Source organism: Danio rerio, chromosome 13 (genome assembly GCF_052040795.2).
Source record: "Danio rerio strain M-AB ecotype USA chromosome 13, GRCz13ab, whole genome shotgun sequence".
Taxonomy (NCBI): Eukaryota; Metazoa; Chordata; class Actinopteri; order Cypriniformes; family Danionidae; genus Danio; species Danio rerio.
Window position 1 is genome coordinate 41180529 of NC_141033.1, and position 23589 is coordinate 41204117.

Here is a 23589-nt window from a genome sequence, read left to right on the forward strand (position 1 = left end):
GTTCTTTATTTGTTTTCTTCTAGAGTTGAATGAGATAGGAAGTTTTTGTATGAACATTGTTGTTCATAATTACAAACATTGTTAGCTTGTGCTTCGCAAAAGAGTTGAGTCTTCTTGAAATTAATAGGAAAAATAGAAACACTAATTATTTTGAGGAAAGTCCTATCTTAATTTTAAAAACCAATTTGTTATGATCCTAGTTGGTTTAGGACAGTGATCGCAACAGACATAAATGATTGGTGGTGGGTGATGTGCAAGTAAAGGAACTCTCCTCAACCAGAATGCCTAATTTATGTTAATAACCTAAAACACCAAAGTCAAATCAAGAAAAAGAGAAGTTTATTGACATAATTCTAATCCAATATTTAAAATGATATTGCTCATCACCCTTTTTTTTTAATAATCATTATTATATTATTAGCTATACTACTTCCAAGCCTACTTTAATTGTGCATGATATGAGCTGTTTAAGGTCGCACTTTATAATAAGGATTCATGCTAATGCATTTACTAACAACGTAATGTGCTAAAAGTTAACAATACTTGTATAGGATTTGTTAGTCATGGTGCACATTTATTAATGCATGATTTAAATAAAAATTCATGCTTGTTAACATTAGCTAATCCACTGTCAATAAACATAATCTAACTTTATTTCCGTTAACTGTACTGTAAAAAATTATTTGATCAGTTAGTTATGACAGCATATTTGTTTAGCTCATTGTAACTTATTAAACTAAGTTAATCATGTTCTAACTTAATTTTATAAGTTACGCAAGCTGTTTTAAGTCGGTTTAACATATATTCAGTGAACTCATAAGGTTAATTGATTCAACCTAAAAAACGAAGGAAACCAGGGTTTTTTTACAGTGTAATTTTAACAAACATGAATACTGACTTGGGCTGCACAAGACCAGACCAGATTACAGTTAACATAGCGGAGTCATTTAAATTTTGCCCTTAGAGCTTTTAATAAATACCCTATTTGTATTATACGTTGATTTAGTTTTTGGTTCTGAATACTGTTTGACTCCCCAGAAAAATCATAAATCATTGTTTAATTGTATTTGTCGTATTTAACTTTGCTTGTCGTTTTTTGAATCATTCATTCATTCATTTTCCTTTGACTTAGTCCTTTTATTCATTAGGGGTCGCCACAACGCAATGAACCATCAACTTATTCAGCATATGTTTTAAACAGCGGATGCTGCAGTTCAGTACTGGAAAACATTTTAAAAATCATATTACAGAATGTACTTACAGAATCATCCCAATCAATCTGAAATATATATATCAATATGTATTGCAGTAAATTAAAATATTGCGATGTCAGTTTTTTTTCCAATATCATGCAACCCCAATACTTGCTATAATATATGTTTTGTTCATTTTTTATTGTTTATTGTTCATTTGATTAGTTTATTGTTCAGTGTTCATGTTAGGGAATACTTAACTAATAATTAGTATCTAACATAAACTAATGCAACATTATTGGGAAGTGTTACCAGTATACATTTATGAAACCAACAGAACAGCAATCTTTATAGTTTTTCAGTTATTAAAAGAGCTGTTAATATCTGCACAGGCTTTACTGAGATGACCTGATTTGCCTGAAGAGAAATTTTGTATTTTAAAACATTTTCCTTTGTGGTATTAAGCACCTACCTGTTGATAATGAGCATTGTGCATTTGAATAGCAGCTAAATACATTTTATTCATATGAAAGGGATGGTTGATTAGGGGGAAAAAAATGTATTACAGACCAAAAAAGACCAGCTTTAATCCTTTAAATCTGAGGAGTATAAATGGCCTTACTGCAATAAGCAAGCGTCCTGTAATGTGCTTTATTACCAGGCACTGAAATGGGCTTTTATTAGTGGTTCAAGGGCTTGAAAATCGCTCACTGAAGCTCTTGTGTGCCATTCACAGGCTATGGAGTACTCAGGGGTTCCATCTGTGACACTAATAGTGGGCTGTGGTCTGTCCTGTCTGGCCTTGATCACACTGGCCGTGGTGTACGCTGTTCTGTGGAGGTAAGTGCATAGATGTGCAGTGATATTACAAATAATGCCTTGCACTTTTGGAGGAATGCAACTTTTGTTGTGCATTTTCAGGTACATCAGGTCGGAGAGATCGATCATTCTGATCAACTTCTGCCTTTCAATCATCTGCTCAAACATCCTGATACTGGTTGGACAGACACAGACCCACAATGCGGTAAATATTTAAATTCCATCCACTCCCCTAATGTGTTTCACTGTAATTTTGCCAAATTAGATTGAAATTGCATGGAAGGCCACTGAGCATCGACTGAGAATTTGAACGTTGATTTGTTCTTGAACAAAATGTCCACTCTGGATTGTGATATTTATTTCTTGGCTTGTGTGTGGGCTGAATTCTTAAATGCCAGACAGCTTCTGTGAACTAATATTATGCCTAGATATTTCAGCGTTTATATAATGCAAGTGAAACGTTGTTTTTTTTTACTTAATATCAGCAAAGACTGTTCTGCCTGCTGTTTGTATATCAGATCCCACCAGACTGTTTTAATTCCTCTTTTTTTTGAGGCATTGTGACTCACTTAAATTCAAGCTGGCTGCCCTAATTTTCTCTGAAGTGACCTACCTATCCAGATGTTTGAGTGTTTGTGTAGTGAGCTTCATATTCTGTTATGTGCATATAATGTTGTTTTGTATTAACAACATGCATTCTTATCTTGTGGTAAGCAATGTTTTTGCATATTTATATGTTAAAGCAAATACTTACAATTGGCACAAAGGTCTTGTTTAGGTTTGTTTTGCAAAAAACATCTGACAAATGAATTCATTTTTGTGATAGTTTAATTTACTAAAACTAAAAGAACCATATGCTGCTGTTAGGCCTGTTACAATAATCAATATATTGACTTATCGCACAACTGATGGACATAACCTCAATCATTTTTGGTGATGCAATATATTGCCCATACATAAAAAACAATTCTTGCAACATTTTAGTTGATCTCTGAGTTGTCAGTGTCAATATGGTTAAAAAAAAAACAATATTTACTATAATTTAGTAGGTGTATTTTCTTGTGGCTGTCTGACAACTGAAAATAGATTTGGTACCAGATATCTCTGTTACAGAAAATGACTATAGTTAATGTAAATATTCTTAAGAATAAAACATGATGTGGTCTTTGTAAGAGTGTACTTGCACTAGGCACGGGCTGATATAACATTCTGACTTTGGATAAAAATATCACGGTTTCACGATATTGTGGTTACAGCTCTAAAATATGTTTTTTTTAATGTCTGGGTAAAAAACAACAACTTTTTTAACACAATATATTTTATTTTATGAAACATTGAAAATATTTTGGAGCTATAGCTTTTGATGTGGAGGGTCCTTTTCAGCTGGAGATACTGTTGCCCAATGAAAAAAAAAAATTGTTGTAAAAAAAAGGTACGGTATAACAGAAAGCTTTGGCGGTTTTAAAACCTTGACTTTTCCAAAATACAGTAAACCTTGAAAATGGTTATCGTCCCATGCCTAAATTGCAATGTGATGATATTATAGTCACGCTGGCATTATACAACAAGTGGCTTAAGATGGTCTTAAAGTGACAATAACATCATTTATCTCAATATATTTTGGTGCAAAATATCGTACAAAAAATTTAATAAATAAATAGATATCGTGACAGGCCTAGTTGTGATACAGCATGTCAGTTTTAAACTATAGAATTTATAATGCAACTGTTATTGGATTGTATATCTTCATTACTGATTTGAAATAAGCAAGACGTACTACACTAATACACAAGATGTTTCCTCTGTGCATTGTTTATCAGTATACTAGATTATATCTGAGTCTTTAATTAGTACTCTGCAAGCCAAGTTATACTTAGTGAATGAGTATATCACTCTGCCAAGGAGAAATGAAGATGATGATGATCCAGAGCCACTAAGTACATTATCCAGCATACAGCTGGCCACAGTTTAAATTATACAATGCAAAATGGTCAGACACAGGTCAGGGACATAAAATCCATGTAAACTAGAAACCGAACAGACATGCAACTGTTTTTTTTGAAAGACGGGCTATTCCTCAAGCAAGATATACAACATACACCAAAATGCACTTTAAATTATTGACATTACATGCTGCGTTTCTGTTGTTCTCCCTGAGATGACTGAGTTTTGATGTAAAAATCAAACTAACCTAACCTCTTTTCTAAGTGATTGGCTTCCCTAAGGACTAAAATGTCTTTCATTGTCAAACAGGTTTTCCGGTTGAGTGAAGATAGGGTGTTCATATTGATATTTGGTTGATTTTAGGTTGGAAAGGTAGTGTTGGAAAGTGTCCAAAATCCAATGTCGTATTGACGTCATATTGACAATCATGTTGATGTCAAATTCTGACATTTAGTTGTCAGGTATGGCAATCAAAATCCAACATCTGATAGATGTCATAGTGGTAACGTTCTTACAAAGTCAAGCTGTAACATCATTAGATGTTGATATTTGGTTGATTTAGGTTGGACATTGGACATTGACACCAGCCTGACATTGGGCTCCGACTTCAACCCAATTTTCATTTCCAAACAAAATGTAACGTCCCCGTAATATAGAGGTACAACGTCAATCTGATATCATGTTGAATTTTTGTGCCTGCTGGGTAGGAACTGACTGTTGATTATATACACTCACCGGCCACTTTATTAGGTACATCTGTCCAACTTTTTGTTTGCGCACATCTTTAATCATACAATCACATGGCAACAACCCAATGCATTGAGGCATCTAGACATGGTCAAGATGATCTGCTGCAGTTCAAACCAAGTATTAGAATGGGGTAGAAAGGTGATTTAAGTCAGTTTAAACGTGGCATGGTTGTTGGTGCCAGACGGGCTGGTCTGAGTATTTTAGAAACTGCTGATCTACTGGGATTTTCATGCACAACCATCTTTAGAGTTTACAGAGAATGGTCAGAAAAAGAGAAAATATCCAGTAAGTGGCAGTTCTGTGGGCCCAAATTCCTTGTTGATGCAAGAGGTCAGAGGAGAATGGCCAGACTGGTTCGAGTTGATAGAAAGGCAACAATAACTCAAAGAGCCACTCGTTATAACCAAGGTATGCAGAAGAGCATCTCTGAATGCACAACATATCCAACCTTAAGACAGATGGGCTACAGCAGAAGAAGATCTGATGAGTCTGATGAGTCTTGATTTTTGCTGCGACATTCGGATGGTACGGTTAGAATTTGGCGTCAACAACAATGAAAGCTTGAATCCATCCTGCCTTGTATCAACAGTTCATGCTGGTGGTGGTGTAATGATGTGTGTGATATTTTCTTGGCACACTAGGCTGCATAACTACCAATTGAGCATCGTGTCAACGACACAACCTACCTGAGCATTGTTGTTGACCATATCCCTCCCTTTATGACCACAGTGTACCCATCTTCTGATGGCTACTTCCAGCAGAATAACGCGGCATGTCATAAAGCGCGAGTCATCTCAGACTGGTTTATTGACCATAGCAATGAGTTCACTGTACTTAAATGGCCTCCACAGTCACTAGAGCTCAATCCAATAGAGCACCTTTGGGATGTGGTGGAACGGAAGATTTGCATCATGGATGTGCAGCTGACAAATCTGCAGCAACTGTGTGATACTATTATGTCAATATGGACGAAAATATCTAAGGAAAATTTTCAGTACCTTGTTGAATCTGTGCCATGAAGGATTAAGGCAGTTCTGAAGGCAAAAGGGGGTCTAACCCGGTACTAGTAAGATGCACCTAATAATGTGGGCAGTGAGTGTATATATATGAGTTACAAAACAATTTGCACGACTTTAAGTAACATTTATTCTGATCAGTCGATCGGCATGACCGTAAAGTTGAAGCAAAAGTCCCTTAGTGTTCACAGCCCAAATGGTTCAGTTATATAACAGTCTCTCTGCAATATCCGGAGCCCACGTAAATCTGAACATTTGGTGCCATTGTAAATGTAACATCTAAAGTTTGGTATCCAGGTAGGGCGAAAGCATTTAAATCTCTTTACATGTCTGCAATTACTTAGGGAAAAAAGGGCTAAATGGGCTTCCAGCTAGATAGCAACGCTCCAAGTCATTTTTCCCCCACCTCACAGTGAGAAGCCGGTATATATAAGTCATTCAAGATGTAATTATAAGATGCAGATTCTGATCAGCAGATTCTAGAGTCAAATTTTCTCACATTCACCATTTTAAATTCAACATCAGAGATGATTGGATGTGGGGAAATTGCAGAACTTTGGAGGAACAAAGATTAATTATTCACTCTCACGCTTACAAATGATGCTCATTTGCCCTCATTTGAGTAAACAAGATGAAAGAGGTTGATTTCTCACTGCTTACAAGCTTGTCAGGACTAGCACAGCTGGTGGTTTTTGGTGATCATCAGAGGAGGGTTTACACAGAGTGGAACGTTATTCCTACGCTGCCCACACAGATAGGGCTTCTGAGTGAGTCAACGATGTTGCGGGAATAACACATTACTCAGAGACACAGTCAGACATTTCAGTGCAGGGTTTTTTTTTTCCCAGGCATGCACTTTTTCCAATTGTAATCATGATGAGGATTTAGTTATGGAAGGAAATGAAGTCCAAAATTAAAACAAATCAATTTCCTGTTTCTGTTTCAAAACCTAAAATAAAAGAATATGTTTCAATAGCTGGTGAGATGCATGAACGATAAATAGGTTATAAATAGGTTATAAAATGCTTTAAGACAAACCGAAAAACTTTTCATTTAGTTAATTTGTTCTATGAACTATTGTTATTTGTTCTTTTATTGCAGGCGTGCCCAAAGTTTTTTGTAAGAGAGGCCAAAAAACAAATGTCACTGAGAGCTGTGGGTCAAAGTTAAGCACACTATTTTAAAACTATTTTACATTAAATATGCCATGGGTCATTTCCTAATTTATTGAATAATATTTAAAAATAAATTGAAAACATTACTTTGAATCTTATTGCAATGAGAACATCAACAATCACATTTATAAGACAGTGGAGTTGAATGCTGAATTCACTTGTCAAGCAAAATCTGGTTTTGCTTTAATTCACTCACCAAAGTCTCTGCATTGTTTTCTGTCTGTCGGGTAACAGTATGTACAATTTAAGCTAAATTACAGCATTTAAATTGAAACACTTAATTTCAGTTAGCTTTATTGTAGCTTAAAAAATAAAACAAACAAATAAAATGTAGCATTATATTTGAAATGGCAATCTCTAAGCCATCCCTATCATTCCGCCTCTCTTCTCAGATGGGATGGCGTGAAAATGAAAGGTTACCAAGTGTCAACTTTGGCCCGCGGGCCCTAGTTTAGGCATCTCTATTTTATTCAATTCAGTTCACCTTTTTTTGTATAGGGCTTTAACAACATAGATTGTGTCAAAGCAGCTTCACATAGAAGATCATAGTAAATTGAAACAGTGTAGTTCAGTTTTCAGAGTTTAAATTGAGTTCAGTTTAGCTCAGTTTAGTGTGGTTTAATAGTCACTCCTTAGAGTCCAAACACTGAAGAGCAATCCATTGATGCGCAGCTCTACAGATCCCGAACCATGCAAGCCAGAGGCGACAGCGACGAGGAAAAAACTTCACCAATTAGCGAAAGTGAAGAATTAAAAAACCTTGAGAGAAACCAGGCTCAGTTTGGCACGACCATTTCTCCTATGGTCAAAGTCTTGTGCAGAGCTGCAGTCTAGGCGCCGGAGGCTGGAAAGCTGGACCTCAGCGAAGACTAATAATGTCATTTTATTGCAATAATGTTGCCTAAAAGTGTTCTAAAAAAAAAAAAAAAAAAATATATATATATATATATATATATATATATATATATATATATATATATATATATATATATATATATGTAAAGTGTAATTTAACATAATATTCAAAGCATGACTTTTTAAAAAAATAATATAAAAAAATGTCATTTTCTTAAACATACCAAATAAATCCAACTCGGGCTTGTGTGTACGATACTAGCAGCTTTGTACCATCACACTTTCCGAAATGTTCATGTTTATTTAAACAGCAGTGCTTATTGAGGTATAGATCCATTCTGAGACTGAACATTGTAGTTTAAATAAATACAAGCAATTTTTAAGGACGACTTGGTAGTGCTGGAAAAATATTTTATCTATTTTTAATATTTTAGACACTCTACTCTTTAGTCATTCTAAAATCATCTTTGAAACAATGAAACTAAACAGAGGTTGCGTTTAAAGGCACTTTTATTTGTTTTAAACAGTGCAAAAGAAAAAGCATTCAATAATTGATTTAAGTAATTTATAGTACATCACTCAAATTAATTATTGAAGACTTTTCTTTGCACAGTGTAACATTCATATTAAACTTGCATTAAACTGCATTAAATCTTTATGCTTTAAACTGTTTGGTATCAATGTTTTTTTACGTTCTCTCTTCAACCATCTTGCATTTTAGATGAATCATTTTGATATTTCAGAGGTTGAATTATTCATTTTTTAAAACAATAAAACCAGGTTTAGTTTTAAGGCACTTTTATGGATGTGAAATGGTGCAAAGAAAAGTGAGCAATATACAGCACATTACTCAAATGAATTATCTTTCTTTATATAGTGTCACATTCATATTAAACTCATATTAAATCATTTTGGAATTGGAATTTTGAAATTCATATGTTGGTTTTGGGTTTTTTGTCATCCATCCAGCATGGCTGAGTATTTTTCTATGCTCACCGCAGTGCATTCTCCCTTTTTTTGTCAACGGTGTATGTGATACTGCCTTTAGAATGTAGCCAAAATGAGATATCTTCGAAAACAGCATAGTTTAGCTTCCTACGTTCTGGAACAGCTTTTGTGTTTGGTAGCATGCCTACAGTGCCTTAAGGTTTTGGAATAGAGCTTTAGTGGGTAACTTGCCATTAAACATGCCATAGACTGTGTGTGTGTGTGTGTGTGTGTGTGTGTGTGTGCGTGTGCGTGTGTGTGTGTGTGCCTTGTATTCCCTACATTGGTACTTAAGTCCCCACAGCTACAGAAATTTCAGTGAATTTTGATCTTGTGGGGACAATTTGTTGGTTAAAAACAGAAATGTGCGCACATCTAGGAAAATCTTGAAGGCAGGTGCACGATCAAAAAACAAAAATAAGTAGCAAAAGATTCAAAGTAAATCGGCACACTGCCACTTTAGCTCTCAAAAAAAAATTATTTTGTCAAAATTACAAAAACACTACGTTTCGACCGACATGGTCTTCATCAGGTAAAGCGTTGAAAATGGAAGTCCAATTTGTTGGTTCCCATGAGGAAAACGGCTCATAAATTAAACTGAGTGAAGTATTTTGACATTGTAAAAAGACTACCTGATTCCTGTGCGGGTCGGGTTTAGGGGTAAGGGATATAATGTAGAGAAAATAAAATACTGGACATCAATAGGAAATCCCTAAAGATAACTGTGCTAGTGTGTGCGTTAAGGTTGCATGATATAGTAAAACGATAAATTTTGCAATATAATTACCGTTTCAAAAGACGAATAGTTCTATTTGGCATGTTTTCCGGGGGCACCTAAAATTATTCAGGTACAGTAATAACAATGCATTTTTGCTTTGCATTTCTTGAAAGACTCAGTCACAGGCCTTAAAAACACATGCAAATACTAAACCTTCACTCTATTATGGTTAAACTTAGATAATCTACAAATCATGCTTTGTAGCTCCTTGTCAATCATAATTCAGCCTCAACATTGCAAATTCTTGTGATGTGTCCGTTGCATATGCGCACGTTGCGATATCGACGGTGAAACGATATACTGTGCAGCCCTAGTGTGCTTGTTTTTGTGACATGTATATAATGTATACAATAGCTATGCATTTTGCATATGCGCATAAAAAACGGCTGATGGAAGCAACATGATGCGCATAAATTTTGAAAATGCGCATAAAAACGTAAGTGCATAACTGAGTAGAACAAACTTTTTATTCGATAAGAAAAGATGCACATAAACTACGATGGAAACACTTTTTACCGCACAAATTCCAGTATGCGCATAAAAAAAGGTGTGATTGTGTGGTAAGAAATCATGTGATGATGAAAATGTGTGTAAATAGACAAACCAGCAGGCTGAACACACCATAAACCATCTGAACTGTTGTTTTGGTCATTATAAAATGCCTTACCGTTTAAGTATTAGTGTTATTATATTATTAATGACATCCAGAATCAAGAGCTTCTTTGCTCCGCATCTGACACCTTCAAACGCCACCACCGCGCGATTACTGCCTTCTGAGGCGCAAGTCATTAGAAGAAGAAAAGATTGACGCATATTTCCTACTGCAGCAAATTCTGTTTTTACTGTTGATATTTGGCACCAGTTAATCAGGAAGTGACGATTTTGCTTACTTTGACTCGTTTGATGGAAACGCAGCTTTATTCGCATGTCTTTTATGCGACAATCAAGTTTTGCTCATAAACTTCATTCACATTTTTGAATGTAAACATAGCTAATGACAAGGTTAAGAGATGGTGAATTGTGATGACATTGCTAATGTCCCTATTTCTCAAAAAGCATATTAGTTAAATATAATTAGTTTTTTTCAGGGACAGTTTCGGGATAGGGCAATTGAAAATACAGTTTGCACAACACTGGAAACCTATGCAATGTCTCCAAAATTGACTTAAACAAACCCGTGTTTGTGTGTGTGTTTGTTTTATTAAACATACATCTGCTTTAGTGTGTTGGACTAGGGTTATTCATTGTTGACGTCATTATTCTAAGTATGAACAGGGCATGTCTTGATGACAGCAGTGCAGCAGGTCGGTCCACCATTAATGGACCATAATTACATCTGGACCTCTGCTCTGTCCTCATCTAAGGCATCAGTACTCATTTTAAACGGTCAGTGCATCTGGTTACCATGGCAATAAAATGTCATTGTCTAGTATATGTCTTTCTAGTTCGTTCTGCAGCCATTCATCATGCTCTAAAGCAGCAATTTTAGTTTAATTCCTGCTTCATCACGTTGGAGAAGAAGATGCATATGCGTCAAAGAGGGTGCAGGTTTTGCCTCCAGATGGAGGTCGCACATATGACGTGACGGCCATGCGAGAAAACTACTCAGCCTGTGGCTCCTCTAAACGTTGAGCTGATCTGAAGGCCTGTCAGTGTTGATCATACACGCTGCCATCTTCCTTTTTAATTCCACACCACATCATTTTACATTTAGCACGAAGGGAGGGTTCAGCATTTTCCCCCAAATGACTGCAAAAATGCATTCGTGTTGAATGTGAAATGGAAAAAAAAAACATAGACCAATCCACAATCATAATAATAAGCAAAAGCTGTATTATAGAATGATTCATTTCTTCAGCGGAACAAAGGGTTGACGTCCACATTGCATCAAAGATGTAAAGCGTTTCAGCTACCCTCCCACGAAATGATTAAGGCTGAGATCAGTTCAGTCCCTTGTCAGTAATTTAAAATGTGTTTTTATTTTTTTCTGCATCTTCATAAGGTTTGGCTAGTGGCAGATTCAAAAGTAGGAAACATGCGGATGTCTTATTTTAGTGAATTGAGAGTGTTTATCGAACAAACCACAGGCTTTCTAATTAATACTATTAATTATTAAGTGAAGTTTTTAAACTAATTTCGAGAGGAGCACGTGATATAATTGACTGCAGCTGGCCACCTATCTACACTCATTAGTTAGCCAATCAGATCTATCCTAACCCACTATAAGTAGCCTAGCCAGATATTACTCCCTTATCTTCGTTTTCCGAAGAAACCCCCCATCCACCCCTTTCTCCTCCTTTCCTCCTTTAAAAAGGGGAGCTCTCGAGAACCACCTGATCTCGTACTCCCCTCACATGCTCTATGGACCTGGCGGGAGCCCTGGGCTCAACTATCTCCGAGCTCAGGGTTTTCTCCCGGGACAGCATGCCAAACCTGCTAACAGTTGTCAAGCAATAAGTGTGAACTCTTGAAAATAAATTAATACAAATGGCAAAGAAAATCAACCTTTGAAAGATGTTCAGTACAAACTTGTAGAGCTTTTACAGCTAAAATGTGGAACAAATATAGACCCTTTGTCAATTTCTTTTATTTGTTTATTTATTTATTTTTTGCTGTAGGTCATTTATGAGACCCTTGAGAAATTACTATGTGTATTTAGAAGCGAGGTAAAGACATACATTCTGTGTTGTAGTTCTTTTAAGAGAATCTGTTGGACAGACGCAAGGCCTGCGCTTATTCCATTAGCAACACCTAAAGTGTCTTACGGGGCTCTAGGATTATTAAATGGTGCTTTGAGATTTCCTCTTATCTCTCACTGCGAGAAAAGGTGCCATTTAATCCAGCGGTGCTTTGTGATGTATCCGAGAGTGCTAGTGTGTTCTAGCTATCAGTGGAAATGAAACGGCAGATATGAATCAGACTTTATTCACTTTGAGGCGCTGGACTTTTACTTTCAATTTGAATTTATCCATCTAAATGATTTCTATTCGAATTTCAATTGACATGCTGTTTACATTCAAATACCATCCAATTCATATTTAAATTTAAAAGTCAAATCAGTGTTATACCTTTGCCACAAATGAAAGTTGTTGCTGTGATAAACACTATTTTATACACTATATTTGGGGTAACACTTTAGTTTAGGTACTAGTTCCAACTATCAACTACTATCAACTACTGGCTTATCACCTGCCTTTTAATAAAGGTCCCATAAAGTGCTTTAAAATGTGCATTTTTATTTAATTTTTGATGTAATCTCAACCAAAACACAAAGTGAGGGTGGGATATAATGTAGTCCCTCCCCTTTTTATAAAACAACCTATAGCATTTTGCATTATCACCGCTCTGCCAGTGAGAGTTGTTGAGCTCAAGTGCATTAAATGAGAACCGTAGTGAAGGGGGCGGGGCATGTCATAGAGTGCATTTGATTGGTCACAATTTGATGAGAAACTCAAGTTTGAGGTTACATGAAAAAAGCATTGGTCCATTTAGGCGGAAGTAATTAACTACAAGCTTTGCATGTTTATATCAGTTTTATATCTTCTAAATGCATATTTTGTCACTTTTTTGGAGCACACTAGCTTATAGATATCCTAAATGCTAACAATACTGATACTAACAACTTAAAAACTTTATTTTAATATCATTGGACATTTGAGATATTGGCTGTTTATTCATACTTCTAAAGCATGATCTTATTTGACATCCATAATCCTACTCAATGCCCAAACCCAACAAGTAGCAAATTAGTAGCGTTGAGCTAAAAGTTTTAGTTAATGTTAATATTATCAGTTAATACTATTTTCCCTTGTTAATAGGGAGAATAGTATCCTCAAAATAAACTTTGATTTTATCTGTTATACAGTTTTGACTGCTGTGCATTGATGAATCATGGTTAAAAACAGGAAGTTCATTAGTTTATTTTATTTACACTTAAAGAATGGTAAACCCGTTAATGCATTTTGTTGTAGTTGCTGTTTTTCTGAGTGTTAGATGCTGTAGCCAGCTTTCCACAGCATATCTCAGTACTTTTTTTGCAACAGAGCTCCAAAACATCTCATGAAATGATTCTAATCTCCACCTTCAAGTGGAGTCTTATAATTTAATGTCTGTATTTATGTGCAACTTCCTTTTGATCAGTTGCTGACTTGTTTATCTTGCCTAGTACTAAAAAGTGAGAATAGCCTGCGGCACCTTTCCAAATTCAAACATCAAAGATTTTGATTGGAGAGAACCAATCCAAGTAATGTTTGAACACGGTGAAAAGCATGCGTAATTCAAAAAAATCAAAACTACTTGCTTCTCTGTTTTTTTTTTTTTTTCATGTGGAATTTTCACTTGTAAATGATGACATCTAGTAATAGCTCAACCCAGGCACTAGCAAAGGAATCTAAAGAAGAAAACACTGTATTTTTATTTGCTGAAGCTATTCTAGACGTTCTCATATTAAGCGTAAATTGATGCAACCATACTTCATGAATTGTTTAGATGCTACTAGTGTAGCATCTGTGCTTTTATTTTACATCATTTGTTGAATAATAGAAAGCAACATTTTCGTATCTTGGCAAAGCAGCAGCGTTTGCTATTAATATTAATGTAGTAAGGCATTTCTGTCAAAACACAAACAACCCCACTCAAACAGCTTAGCATTTCTGTTTGTTTCAGGGAAGATATGGAGAATATGTAACTTTAATTGGCGAGGAGAAAAGCATTTTCTGTAATAATCCTGACAGAGTGTGAATAAATAGTTGTTAAACTGAGATATTGTGCTGCGGCTCAAGAGTGTAATGAAGGCAGGATCTCTAAAACCTGGAGGAACAAGACCATTCCGAAGCATACTCTTCTCTATTGTATAATGGGTCTGCCTTAATTGGCCTGGATAGCAGCATCACGTCACAGCTTACGATAGAAACTCTTCCTTTACATCATGCTGTTCTTTGAACACTAGAACAAACACACACTTTTAGAAGAGCTTTGGCAAAGGGGTTACTAAAGCTTATATTACATGGCTGTCTTGAATCCTTGATTCTGATTGGTCAGTCGCATTCCAATGTATGTTATCCTGAGAAAACAACCTCTAAATAACACAGGCTCATGCGGGAACTTTAAATTTCCTTGATCGTCAGTGAATACGTTCACATACACATTTATATGTATCCGCTTGTCTGTCACACCTCTGTTTTTGATTCATTTATCAACATCACCATGATGTTTGACATCATATTATGACTGAATAATGTGCAGGTTAGTGTATGCTCCATCAGCTCCACTCAGCTGTTTTCGTTTTTGTAAGCTTTGATTTTTGATTAAATTATTGTGACTTAGAACAGTGTTTTGTGTCTAATTTGTGTTTTGTGACAAGTATCAGTGTAATAAGCGGGATAAAGTACATGCAGTATGGTTGTTTTTGCAAAATAATGCCTTTCAATCTTATACAACAGCCGATAAGGATGTCAGGCTTTGTTCTGTGATAACCTCCTGGATGTACTTTATCCCTAACAAATCCAGTTGTTTTTGAGCTTAAAGCTGTTAAATAGTTTCAGATGTCTTAGAAAATAGCATATTTTTATGATTTTTTGACATTGACTAGATTTGACTCTTTTTATGACATGTTTGTTCTTTGCATGACTTGCACATTGGTGTTGAATAATTTCCTATAGCAAGCAAATGTTGAAGGAAAGTTCTTTACATGGGCTTAATTGAGATCATTGATAGAATACATTAAGGGAGATTTGATGAATAAAGTGGCTGATAAAATAACACATTTATTTCTCAGCATTTTGTCATCAGTGCATGTCAATTTATATTTAAGGCATTCTTCACAGAAAGGTGCTTTTGTATATAACTTCAGAAGAGGAAATATAGTGAGATATGATTTTGATTTTGAGTTTTTATACTGTTTTCCTGTTTTCAACTGTTTTGTCACCCGATCACATACAATAATTCAATAAAAGAAAATTCTCCTCTTGAAGTAAAAGATAGAATGTTCTCTTTTTGGACAGTCTAAAGTATTCCTGTTTCAAAATGTTAATTAAATCAGTGTTTCTCAACCACATTCCTGGAGGACCACCAGCTCTGCTCATTTTCCAGGTCTCTTTAACCAAACACACCTGATTCTGATCATTAGCTCATTAGCAGAGACTGAAAGATCTGTGATAGGTGAAATGTGTCTCCTGAAAAAGGAGACATCAGAAACATGCAGTGTTGGTGGTCCTCTTTTAATGTGGTTGAGAAACATTGATTTAGATTATTTACATTGTTGTTTAAAGAAATCATTAATAACACAAATTAAATTGATGGCTGGTAAATTAAGATACATTTAGAAGTTTTGAGTCAGATTCTGCTACTACAAGACAGTTGGGTGAAGAAAAATAAAATAAAATAAAATAGAAAATTGTGACTTGTGCTTTTGCAGAGATTCACTTTGTGTGCCGTGACATGATTTTAGCTGGTGGATTGCACAAAATTTTTGAGACTCGAGCGAAGTTCGCGCTGCGCTGTGCTGCATTTCATTTGAGTTGAGTATGATTCATTTTAAAGAGATTTTGTCTAAAACATGCACGCCTGTACAGATATCTTCATGATCAGTCCATGCTTGATCATAGAGATAACCAGATTAACAATAATTCTTGGCTAGAAATTGCAACAGCTTTGGAAAAGGAGGAAAGTTTTTGTTAATAAGTTTAGAAAAACTTGAGGGATAAGTTTGTTTACCAAAAAGAGAGGCCATGGAAAAAGTGGAGATCCAGGTGGTTTTAGTAAACAGTTACAGAATATGTTTTTCCACTATTTATAGGTTTTACTCTGATGTATGTATTACAATTTTGAATTTAAAATAATTTAATAGTTACAAAACTAGAATGAAGTAATAAATTATTTCTTTGTTAACTGGAAAGGAATATTTAAACCTAGCGCTTTACAATATATTGATGCCCTGTTTTTCTAGTTCTAATTGGTGATAATGGTCAGGAATGTTGGACTGTTAGTGACTTGGCATGTGAGCAGAGGACACAAACTAACCAGACGTGTGTATTGTGAAGTGGGCTAAATCTATAAAAAAAAAATCTGTATTTATTTGTAAATGTATTTTTTTTGCTTTTATGCTTGCTGTAAAAAAAAAATAAAAAAAATGGTAGAACAATCCATATTCTGTTTGAACCTAACTGTCTGTCTTTACAGTTGTTTTTTTTTTGACCGCCCCTTATCATTTTAAAGAATATCATAATGGAAAACACATCAAGTATAAAAGCCTTGACCATGAGGTGCTTGCAAAGTCAGCGGTCTACGTGATGCCAGGTGAAAGTATATATTAGCCTTTACACTTTGATATAGTGATTATTAATTACTATTTAGATTCTTGTTAATAAGCCATTAAATAAATCCATAAAAATGTATATGTATATGTTGTGATGAACTTTCTGAAAAAAAAAAAAAAAAAAAATATATATATATATATATATATATATATATATATATATATATATATATATATATATATATATATATATATATATATATATATTATTATTATTATTTTTTTTTTTTTTTTTTATAAGAGCGACACAGTGGCTATACAGTCGCCTCACAGCAAAAAGGTTGCTGGTTCAGTTGGCATTTCTTTATGCAGTTTGCATGTTCTCTCCGTGTTCATTTGGGTTTCCTCCAGGTTTACCGGTTTACCCTACAGTCAGAAGACATGCGGTACAGGTGAATAAACTAAAATTGGCCGTAGGGTATGTGTGTGTGTGTGTGTGTGTGTGTGTGTGTGTGTGTGTGTGTGTGTGTATGTGTGTGTGTGTGTGTGTGTGTGTGTGTGTGTGCGTGCATGTGAGAATGTATGGGTGTTTCCCAGTACTGGGTTGCAAGTGGAAGGGAATCCACTGTGTAAAACATACATTGGAATAGTTGGCGGTTCATTTTGCTGTGGCGACCCCTGATGAATAAAGGGACTCAATTAATGAAGGAAACTCAATTAATGATTTTTCGAAAAAAAAAAGGAATCTAATCGTTTCAAAAGAGGTTAAAAAGCCTTGCCAGTTCCTATTGCTGTTTTTTTTTTTTACCTTCCTATTGTATGTATTTATAAATGAATATGACTACAAGATCCAGATTCTTATTTGCTTTTATAATGAGGTGAATTATCCGCAGTGAAAAATGATATTCTTTATTCAGTTTGCTTCTAATGAAAATCATCTATATATGTGTCTGTGTTAGAAATTAATGGCTTGGGTAGTTACATTGCTCTTTCTTTCTTTCTTTCTCTCTCTCTCTCTCTCTCTCTCTCTCTTTCTCCTATTATCATAAGTTTATTCCACTTGATGGAACCTCATTGGCAGAGGACAATGCTGTGACCTCATATTCCTATCACATATTTACTTTTAAATGACTTAGATTATGCTACATTATTATGTTGTATTATTATTCATGGCATCGTTTAATCACATCTTCAAAAAGAATACTGAAGCTCCCTCGAAGAATAATCTGAAATGAAAGGATTCTCTGTTGATAAGATAGATGACTCATGGATCAAATTATTTCGCTTAAAGTCAAGCATTTCAATGCTTTTTGACACATCAGTCACTTTGATGATCTGTCGAGATAGCTTTCAATAAAAAAAACATGCTCTAATTTGTTTTATCTATAACTTCGCCTTGAGGTAAAATGAGTCAGTCTTTTTCATGTTTGAACAGCTGAATGATAAATAATTAATGACAGCTTAATGGGCAAGCTGACCTACTGCACTGGCAAACTTACGATACTGGCATCTGTAGATGATTTCTGGGGTGGTATTCTTCTTCCCCATCCTTTTATTTCAGCTTTGTGAGAAAGACTGTATTCTATAGATATCTTCTGACAGCTTGGTCCCTGAGCAACGTGTGAGCGATATGATAGAATGACGTAAACACACTCCAGCAAGCTGAAAACCAAGAGAGAGCAGTGCTGTTTGAAGTATCACCCTTGGCAAGGTGTAAGATGACAAATGCGTGCAGGGAAGTGAAAAACATTAGGGATGGGAATACTGTGTATAGGCACCTCACAATATCATTTTTATTTGGGGCATCACAGACAGACCATGATTCCAAGATAACAATTTTTTTTTTTTAAGTTAAACAGTTCGTATGTCATTTTGATTGAAACACTTATTGGAAACAGGACTTAAACATTACATTTGCTCAACAAAGAATATTTTATATTATATAAGTTATATATATATAAAAACCATCACAAAAATACTGTATTTCAGTGCATTTTAAGATTTTGACCAGAATAATATTAAATTTTATTATATTTAGTTTATTTGTTATTTTTACACCTCCCTCTATCAACTTTAACAGAGAAAATTGAAAAAGCGAAAGAGCGTTAAAAAAAAACTATACCACAATTAAAACACATTTCATTTGCTCTGTACTTCTACTCGCATAATGACTATAAAGGTGGATATAAGGAATTTTATATTTTAAAAGTTTCCAATACGATTCACAATCTATCACAAAAATTTAATTTAATTTAATTTTATTTTATTTTATTTTATTTTATTTTATTTTATTTTTATTTTTTTTTTATTTTATTTTATTTATGTATTGCAAACTACAGGAGAGAACAACTTATTTAATTGGATTTGTCTACTTGTATTGTAATTTAAAAATATACTGTATTCCAATGCATTTTAATATTTTGACAACAGAAATATTTTATTATATTTTATTTTATTATTTTTATATTTTATGTGTTGCAAACTATAGCAGAGGACAATTTTTATTTTATTTTTACACCTTCATTTTTACACCTTTATCAACTTTAACAGAGAAAATTGAAAACAAACAACGTAAAATCACCTACTCCACAAATAAAAGCTTCAGGCTATCTCAATATTAATGTCCTATTTTCCATTTGTGGCTTGCTTTCTATTAATTACTATAATATATAAGTTAATTGCATTTTACTGAAGTGTACATGCATTGAATCACCATAATGGGTGCAGAGTTCTCTAGTGTGTTTAAACATGCAGTTTCATAAATAAAAACCCAGCTGCATACCTAAATGAACTTCATTAGGCATCCATTGTTTACCATGATTTAATATTCATCATAATTTGCAGCATATTATATAGGCTTACTTCATTTCGCATTTATTCTACCCTCAAACTGTGTGTCCGGAAGCTTATTAAACAGAAGCAGCATCACACTAGAGTCATCTTCCATTTATCTTCTATTCACCTTCCAGTCATCTTCCAAATTTAAATGAATTTCATTCATTCATTCATTTTCTTTTCGGCTTAGTCCCTTTATTAATCTGGGGTTGCCACAGCGGAATGAACCACCAACTTATCCAGCACGTTTGTTACGTGTTTGCACTACAGACAATTTAGCTTACCCAATTCACCTATGCCACGTCTTTGGACTTGTGGGTGAAACTGGAGCACACAGAGGAAACCACGCGAACGCGGAGAGAACATGCAAACTCCACAAAGAAATGCAAACTGACCCAACTGGGGCTCGAACCAGCGACCTTCTTGCTTGGAGGCAACAGAGCTAACCACTGCACCACCGCGTCGCCCCTGAATTTAATAATGAAAAAATAAAACAAACAGTGAACTGAAAGCAAAAGTAAAACATAAACTGTCCAGGGGTGTGTTTCCCAAACAACGACATAACTCATGGCTGAATTATAATAGTATGATGTATTATTTGGGAAAATACAGATGCAGTGATGACTGTTTTCCAAAACCGTAGCTCTCTGCGCAGAGCCATTGTTTGAACCATGTTAGTTATTACATAAAATGTTCTAACATATGGCCAAATAGGGCCTATTTTTCTTTTACAAATATTAATGAGAATATTCCATAAGATCATATGGCTAACGTGTATTCTAATCTCATATAAATTATATTAATCGTTAATGGTGGTAATTTACAGTAGTATTTATTAAGAAATGAAAATAAAATCCTACTTAATAATAGTGATAATAATATAAATTATTATTGTTGTTGTTGTTGTTATTATTAAGTAGGATATTGTTTATTTATTTATTTATTTTTATTTTTATTTTTTTTAAGTTTACTTTTACAACTGTGACACAAACCATTAAAATGGTTAATTAAAACCATTAACGTGTGCTATTATTTATTTTTTTTACATGCTTTGGAGACATAAAGTAAATTATGCTTTTAAAAAAATAGGTCACCTATAGCTTTTGTCATGAGCCATGGCTGTGTTAAAAATGGCATAAATGTTTTCAAATTCCACTACGAAGGGTGCGCAATTGTAAACATAAAGATCACTAAAACTGAACTGTAAAAATACTTTGAAAGCAAATTACATTACAGGTTTGCAACGCTGTTTGCAAATGTTCATTGGAACAATGGATTTGGGAAAAAGCCAGTAATGATGGAATTTGCGACCTTAGTTGGCTAACGATGGTTTTCGAAAACCTACCCCAGGCCTGGTCCTCCCATGTTCCACTGCGGTCTCTCCACCTCCTTGAGACTTGAGACAGGTGGCGGGTCCAGGTGTCAGCAGTTAGCACTCACGACACCATGCCTCGCACGCTCACGCCTCTCGGCCGCGCCCCACTTGCTACACTGTATAAGGCAAATTCTGGAAGAATAAATCAATAAAGTAGGGCTGTAAATCTTATCAAAACATTTAATGGACTGCTTTTCTTCTACCATCAAACCACAAGAGACTGAAAAAATGAACTCTGTTCTTTGTAAATGAATGATTACTACAGGAACACTAACACTTGTGGTGTTAGCCATCTTACAATTTATTTTATGTGGCTTTAACTACTATGTACTTACAGCAAAATATAATATGAGGTTCTTTATTTGTTCATAATGTATTCCAGAACACGTCTGCTTCTCTTGAGGTGGGACAAGGGTTAGGTTAAGGACAGGTTGGGTGGTATGGGTAGGTTTAAGGGTGGGTTAAAGTGTAAGGGATGGTCAACAGTGTAACAGCAAATGTAACTATATAAATTAATTACAAATGCTTTTTCATGCAGATATTAAATCAGTCATAAGTAAAATGTAAAAATGTGTATTTACACAATAAGTACACTGTAACGAATTTTCAATTTCAGTGTAAGTACATATTAGTTATGCTACTTAATATAAAGTGGGACCCTTTATTTTTGGTACTCATCTGAAAACTGCTCAGTTCATCAGCATTTCAGAGTTTTATGTGATTAACACTTATATCATACCATGTATGCATGGAAACTTACAGAGAATTACTTTCAATCTGTGAAAAAAAAGGTCGGGATTTAAAAAAAAACAAAAAAAACAGATTTTTAGGGTTTCTACTATTTGAATTTCATTTAAATTCTATGTCATAAGTAATGACATTTTTATATTTCATTTCATTTTTAATTAATTGGACATTTGGATGTGCTGTAAATAGAGATAACGAATAAATAAAAATGGAATTAAGAAAAAATGTAGAGCAATTCCATGTAAATGTCAACCTTGCCATAAAAAATAATGTTTTCAGCAAAATTGAGAAACTGTTTCTTCATTTTGTTGTGTAAGCAAGTATTTTACAATGCTGTAAAAATGCTCAAAAATGTCTCTATCAGTGTTTTAAACTATTATATTTGATTTACCAAAGCCACACAAGTGCCAATTTTACATCTGTCACATGCATAATGGAGAGATGTCACATCCATCATGAAGCTTTTCCCTCAGAAATGCACAAGTGTCAAATAAAATCAATCTTTTTGTTCTATATTGAGCCAACTCTGATCCTTGTGATTAGCATTATTTATTTCGGGTTGTGCAGTTTTATTCACAGAATTTCTACAAACTATGTTGTAACTCCAAAGTTTCTTTGTCACATCCATAATGCATGTGTATTTTCCTCATTTAAAATATATACAATTTTTACAGATTGATATTTTTCTAAACCCTGGTTAGCTGTTTTAGAAAATACAAACAGTTGTTTCAGTATAATGTTAACATATACTTTAACATAAACTATGTGAATTTATGTTTTGAGTTTTACAGCAAATGTTACATCCACAGTGCTGGAATTGCTCTGTATTAGAATTTGAGAATAAAATTGACCCTGAAATTTAACCCAATAATATGAATTGTTAAGCCCATCAATTGCAGCATATAAAATAGGCTTACTTCTAATAATGTTCACTCTGGGTGAGTGGGCTTGACAAACCACACTTCTCGTGTGTATTGCCTTTTTTGTTGCATCACTGAATGCCTCCTCATTTTTAAGTCGCTTTGAACAAAAGTGGCTGCTAATTAACTAAATGCAATCATAAGTCACTAACTTTATAGTTTACCCCGCTTGTCCTGACATACTGTATATATGAATCCCATCAGCACCAGCATCAGCTCTTCGACACACACACGCGCCTCCCTTTACGTCAGCTATGTTGTACTTTACTGTTCTCCTGAACTTCCTCTGTTGCCATGGATACAGACACAGTGGGCTCAATATCTCCCGGCAATTTGCCTTTGTAAAGGGCAGTGTGTACTCAGGATTTCAGCTGAGGCTGTGCCACCCCCTCCACTTCCTCTGCTGCCCAGCACTTCAGGCGAACCCACACGCATACAGATATAGTACATTGGGTACTTAAGGATACATGTTAAATTTCCACTCAGGTTACAAGCTTTCGATGTCACGTGCCTTCAAATAGCATCAAATGCAATAGGAGCACATCTTCAATCTTTGTGGGCTTCCGTGTACAAAATCGCAGAATTAGCCATGAAACAACAGATTTTCAATGAATACAAAAGTACAAATCTAATTAAATTGGAAGAAAAAAATTATTGGATTTACAGTTTTCTTTTAAGGTAAGTGGTTGCAAACAATTTATATGCAACCCAGGCTCATTTTGAAAATGTAGTCCCATGGACGTTTCTGTAGGCCGCGTAATACAGCCAGGGAGGTACCCATTTTTGCAGTTTTTGTTTTTGCAAATTCGTGAGAGACTGCTGTGTGCGCTTTTTCGCATCTTAAATTTCTCTCGCGAGTGCCGTTCGCGCCTTCACTATTCTCGTGTAAACCCACCAGCGACTGCTGTCGACCAAAAATCTGTCTGACTGACTGAACGGC

General features: G+C 34.8%; 1 protein-coding gene across 21 annotated transcripts in view; it reads left to right on the forward strand.

Annotated features, from left to right (window-relative positions):
- The window catches only part of adgrb3 (adhesion G protein-coupled receptor B3), a 397331-nt gene that overhangs the window by 325451 nt on the left and 48291 nt on the right, over window positions 1–23589 (forward strand). For all 21 annotated transcript variants that reach the window (XM_087279664.1, XM_087279661.1, XM_087279662.1 and 18 more), the window contains 2 exons: window positions 1930–2033; window positions 2115–2217. In XM_087279664.1, the coding sequence (XP_087135790.1) occupies window positions 1930–2033; window positions 2115–2217 (207 nt within the window). The remainder of the gene's footprint in view (window positions 1–1929; window positions 2034–2114; window positions 2218–23589) is intronic.